The sequence below is a fragment of the Marmota marmota genome, unplaced genomic scaffold (genome assembly GCF_001458135.2).
Source record: "Marmota marmota marmota unplaced genomic scaffold, marMar, whole genome shotgun sequence".
In the NCBI taxonomy this organism is placed as follows: Eukaryota; Metazoa; Chordata; class Mammalia; order Rodentia; family Sciuridae; genus Marmota; species Marmota marmota.
Window position 1 is genome coordinate 1925539 of NW_025999925.1, and position 6067 is coordinate 1931605.

The 6067-nt window shown below is 43.6% G+C and overlaps 1 protein-coding gene across 1 annotated transcript in view; it reads right to left on the bottom strand.

Annotated features, from left to right (window-relative positions):
* Hexb (hexosaminidase subunit beta) overlaps window positions 1-758 on the bottom strand; it is a 25354-nt gene extending 24596 nt beyond the window's left edge. The window contains 1 exon segment of the mRNA XM_015497792.2: window positions 424-758. Within this exon segment, the coding sequence (XP_015353278.1) occupies window positions 424-680 (257 nt within the window). The 5' untranslated portion in view covers window positions 681-758.
* Between the last annotated feature and the right edge of the window lie 5309 nt (window positions 759-6067).

The window sequence follows — 6067 nt, forward strand, 5'->3', positions numbered from 1 at the left end:
GACCCCCCCCCCCCACCCCGTACACGAAGTCAACTTTGGGGAATCCCTGGCCTTCAAACGGAGCTTGTCTGAGCCCTGCCAAATGCACTCATCTTGCCATAGGACTCCCTTCAACTAAGCTGTCACTTCCCGACAAAAAGCGGTGTCCTCATCCATCTCATCTGACCTTCCAGGGCAAACAGGGCGACTGATTTCTGGACAACTCACACGTTCCATTTAGTATCCTGCACTCAAAACAGGGTACCTGAGCACCCCGGGCGTCTCTCAGGAGGCAGAAAAGGGAAGGAAAGCGATTTTCCGTCCCCGCCCTGCCATTTTGCACCCCTGAGACCTAGGTCAGGTCAACTAGAGTGCTCTGGGACGGGGTCCTCGCCTCTCCCGCCCCGGGACCGGATCCCTTCCCCGCGTGGCCCGAGCGCTCACCGCCGAAAGGCCTCTTGCAGCAGGGAGCAGGAGGGACCCGCCGTGGAATTGGGGCCGTGACCGATGGAGAATTCCTTGGGGGCTAGGTGCAGCTGGCGCTTGAAATCCTGTACCGACAGCGGCAGGGGCCACAGCGCGGGTCCGGGCTGGACCAAGGCGCGCGGGGTGTGCGCCAGCAGCAGCAGCAGCAGCAGCCGCAGAAGCCCCGGAAGCCACGGCCTTCCAGAACCGCGCGGCGATAGCTGGCGCTGCTCCATGGCCGCTGGGCTGCAGTCCGCAGCCTCTGCCGAGCCGGAGTCCCGAGGTGTGACTTCCCTCCCGGGCCTTGTGGGAAGAAGGCGGCTGGGCGTGAGTCACCGAGTCAGATGACCCGGGCGCGGTTCGCGGGACTCCGCCTCCACGCCCGAGTCAAACCTTCCCTGTGCGCCCCTGGCTGCTCGCCAAGGCCACACCAGAGACTGTATTCCCGGGATGCTTCCCAAGTAGCTGCAGATCCTCAGATGCATAATGGCCAAAGTTGGAGGTGGGCCAAAGGCCAAAGTCGGAAATGGACCAGGTTCGACCCGGTGCCAGGGCTTTCAGACTTGGCGCTCCTTCTGGCCACGCTCTGGCTTCTGTAAAACGGGAGAACTCATACCTCTGGGTCACCTCTTTCTTTCTCCAACCCCAAACACCAGATAATGGAGATGGTAGTTTATTTGCTCCGAAGTCTAGACTTTTGTGTCTAGCAAACTAAAACCACAGATCTACAGCAGATATTCAAGAAACGTTGAAGAGCTGCTAGGAAAGACTTAAAAAAAACACGATGCGTGCTCAAAGTCAAGTTCTTCCATAAGAGCAAGCCTCAGTGCCATGCTATTTCCTCCTGTTATACTTAACATAAATTTAACTTGCAGTACCCACTCTCACTGCCACGTTTATTATCAATTAAAGACTAACAGCAAAATGTTTCCAAGATTCTGATACTGGTGATTGTAACAGTGGTCCACTTCACCTTTTGAATGTAGCCCTCATTGTGCTGAGGCTTATTTTTAAAAGGACTTTTTGTTTTTTCTCTCTTCTCCGCTTCCCCCTCCCTAACAAGCTTAGGGAGACATTGTTATCTTTTCTTCCCCTGGTTAATTTTCCTTGAACACACCCACCGCAGGAAGCAGATGTCTGCCAGAGGACCTAGGAAGTGAATAGCTCCCAAATTAACAAGTGAATCCTAACGCAATATCAGGGCACCTGGGCCCTCCCTATCAGGGGCCCTCCCTACCAGAACACATCTGGAATGCAACCATTGAAGAGTTTCTTCTGAAACTCTGTTCCTCCTGATGGGCAGAACCACAGCCTCGGGGACAAGAGTATTCTGTGTTACTCCTTTGCTAGCAAAGCAATAAACCTTCATTTTCCTTTTTCTCAAAACCATGTCCTCATTATTAAATTGTCATGAACTGGCATCGGGCTTTCAGAAACAAAATTGGCACCCCACATGGGACCCAAGAGCAGATCCCGTTCCAGCTTTCTTTGGCAGGCCTGGCACTCCAAGAACCACACTTCCATGCTGAGGATGTAAGGTGAACTTTTTTGAAAGCTGACTACTGGAAAGTTAGGAGGTGAGCAAGTATGCCCCTGGTCAAACCAGAGGAGCTATTCCTGTGAGTAAAAGGAAGGGATTGAGAGATGTCCCAGCAGCTGCCGAAGCCCCTTCAGGGAACTCCCACCTTCCTTCCCTGTACTGTTTGGATTGCTCTACATTGGTCTACTTTCAGAAAAAGGGAACTGAACACAGTGAAGTTGGACACCTTGGCCATTTGGTAAGCTCCCCCAGTGTGCACACCAAGACCCTGATTCTACACATCTGTTCTCCTTTATAGGAACATCTGGTCCCTCTTCATGGGAACATCTGTGGCGCTGCTGGTGTAGAAGTCATGGTTAAGTGGGAGTTAGAAACTTGGGGGGAATTTTCCCTCTGTGTTCTGTTTTAAAAGTTCCCGTTAGTCAACCATGGATGGGGGAATCCTCTTGTTATGCTTGAATTCGGGACCCCCAAAAGACCACCAGAGACCAAGATGATGTAAGCAGCAAAGAGGTGTTTATTGTGAGCTAGCTCGGTCCTCACACAGCACACAGCAACTGGAGATGCTGAGAGGCCTCAAGCTCAGGGTTTGCAGCAGTTTTATACACTCTTTGGGGAAGGCAGGGACTTAACATACATCATAGCATCTCTTAGCAAATCATCACACACCTTGGGAAAATCATAAAACAACTCTAAAACATGATTAGCACATTCACTGGCGGGAACAAGTTGGGTAACGGTGATTGGTTAGTACAAGAAGGGGATTCCTTTGAACTGATTGGTTTAAACCACAAGGGGAGTACACTGAACTACATGGTTTCCCAACATGTTATCAGCACCATAAACTACTAGGAGGATCATCTGGCATCCTAGGTATTTTCCCTGTCTCATGCTGATTGGTGGTTGCTAGGGGGTTGCTATGGGTCCTCACCTAGCCTGACTGAGTCAGGGACACCTGGTTTTGCAGATCTCTCCTGTTATTTGTAGATAAACAACTCAGCAGGGTGGGTATGTGCCTAGGAGTGCTCTGTGGGACAAGGATCATGCCCCCTTCCTTGGACAGGCTTTGCTCCGAGGTAGAGGCTGGTTTCTCACTCTCTGTCTCTGTTTATATTTGTTTCTGGCCCTTTAAGACATGGGCAATATTGTGTTGATCCCATAGATTGTTTCTTGGGAAAGACCTTGGTTGAATGGGCCACCTATAGATATAAACCTGTCTAAGAAAAAGATGATGTTTTACTGTAACAATCTGGTCTTTGAATGGTTTTCTGAATTATTGTACAATTATTGTTAGAGTTCGTCGGTCAGAGATAAAATAAGTGAAAAATTCTGTATGTGCAGGCATGTACACAATTACATAACGAGTCTAAACAGTCAAATACTAAGTTGGAAGCAAAAAGGTGCTGCCTATAATGTGTGAGTATAGCAGGACACCAAAAGAAAGGATTTAAATTTTTTTTTTAATTTTATTTTTTTCAATCCTTTCAACCAAAGGCTGACAGTCTTGAGTACTGCTTCTCAGCCTGGCCCCAGGCAGCTGCAATTATCCTGCTGTGGTTCAGGTTCACCAGTCCTGGGATAAAGGGGGTGGGGGTGGGGAATCCCAGGAAAGCTGCCCAGTCTATAGAGAAATATGCAAAGAGGACCTGGCCTCTACCCTACTTTCCAGTCACTCTTTGTGCAGGGGAATAAAATTGGAGTTTGGGAACAGGGCTCAGTTCACTGCTTCTGCAGACAAATGAAATCTGTGTGCACTGTCTCTGGGTACAGTTGACAGTGGGAACTCACTTAAATTTGAGGGCATCATGGTGGCGATAAGGGAGATTGGTCGAACAACAATACTGTGTTCCAACCACTTGAGTGCAAACTGAAAGGAAAAAGATTTAAGGCACAGTTTTTTGTGTATGCCAGACTGTGATCCCTCTCCTGGGATACAAATTGTTGTGTAAGATGTACAGATAACATCCTTGCCCCAAAGCAACAGCTTCATTTAAAAGTGCCTCCTAGGAAAAGAAAACAGAGCCTGCTCTGCTGGAGGTCCACTAGAAGTGAGTGAGGCCTTTTAGGCCAAAGGGACCCTGAGAAGGTGATCAATGTCATCTTAACCAAAATTTGTTTTAGGAGAAAATAATTTGCCCCAAGGGGAAAAATAACCCCTTACGAGAGAGGCATTAATGGGGATTCATTCTCTTCTGGACAGTTGTTTAAAAGGTGAATTGAGTCCGCTTTGTGCTTTGTCAGATATAAATACTCTGCCTATTCTGCCTGACTCACATTGATGAGTACCAATTTGTGCAAGATTTGAGAGCTATAAAGTATTTATTAAAGTGTGATGTTCATTGCTTTTAGGATTTTTCTTTGTCAGAGAAACAGGTGACTTAAAATTTTGAGAAGGCTTGATTTTCATGAATAACCTAAATATAGGTGTGTGTGTGTGTGTATGTGTGTGTGTGTGTGTGTAACCAAAATATATATTGTGTTTACATATATATGTGTGTGTGTGTATACATATGCATATATATCTGAAACTAAATGTTTGAGCTTTATCTAAATATTCCGTAAAAGTTTATAAAATGAAAGTTCATATAGGTTTAACCAATAAATGCTGTATTTTATAAACTGCATCTGGGATGAAAGGGTCACATTGCCATTTGAAAAACCAGCTTGTATCTGTCTTCTTTGACTAAGCCTAATTCTGATCATTAACACTGTTTCCTAAATGTATAAGAGATTTAAGGCTATCCTTGATTTTTGCTAGTATGGCTAAATTCTACAAGCCTGCAATTATCTGTAGATTCTGAATTTTACTGTGAAAATTAAACCTAGTTAATATAAGGACATCTGTGTAATTGTGACACTATTAGTTCTTCTTTGTATATTAAATATATTCATATTCTTCCAGTATATAAGTTTTAAAATGTAAAGCTTAGGAAAACACTTTATCAAGCTGGTATTCCCCAAATTAAAGTTTTGTAATGGTAATTTTAGACTTATAGAAATAGCAGATTTAGTTGGGATTTATTTATATCATTTAATATTCTGTAATTGGACATGTTATCAATAAGATATATGTAAAATTTTGTTACTTTTCACACTGAAATAGGAATTTAAAAGCATTTTTGGAAGGTAATAAGGAGAGTCTGATCTGTTTAAAGGTGACATTATAAATGAAAGCATTTTGCTACTTTTTTCACAAAAAACAAAGTTAAAAGCTCTCTTAGCTTTTATTTGATTCGTGTTTTAGATGTAATGTTGTATTGTGTTATTTATGAAGAGCCCTACCTTACCTGAGATAAGGCTTTGCCTCCTAACTTACTCCATGTTAGAATGGCTCCAAAATAGTCTAGACTTGAGCTCATTTAGAGTTGTGTTCAAAATATCAAATTTTTGTTATAAAGATTACTGTATCTCAAAATAAACAGGAGATATTTAACTATGTAAGTTTTAAGATTATGAAAATTATGTTTCTTGGAAAACAGCTATTATATAAGCTGAATATGTTTTTACTATTAATTTCATTTTGTATTTTCCTTTTAAACTTTATAATTGTTGCCTGTTAATGTTTTGCAGAGGTACTCTTTCTAATAGAACAGCCTAATTAATTTGAGATAGTAAGCCATTATCTACAGGACAGACAGGATATAAGGCTGACAGTGCTACTATTGATCCCCAATTAAATGGAAGGGGTAACTGTAAAATTAAAAGCTATTACTTCCACTTAAAGACTGGTTAAACTGGTCTGCTGGGTGTTTAAAACCAAAATCTTGTAGATGAAAGTCAGGGAAGTAAAAAGGTCAAGGAAAAAGCAGCCTGTATTTGGCCCTTGCCCTCTAGGTCATCCAGAACCAGAGAATGATGGGACCAAGCTTTTGGTAATGTGATGATGAGAATCAATCAGGGCTGAGTTCTGTTTTCCCAGATGTGAAGATTGAACACCTGAGAAATGCTGAGGAGGCAAGTGTAGAAAGCAAGTTTTATTTAAAGGATAGAACAGAGATAAACTTCTCCATAGAGAAGAACTTCTATCCAAAGAAGTGGGGGTGTCCTGCCCCTTTTATACATTTTATTTGGTTTTTTTTTTAA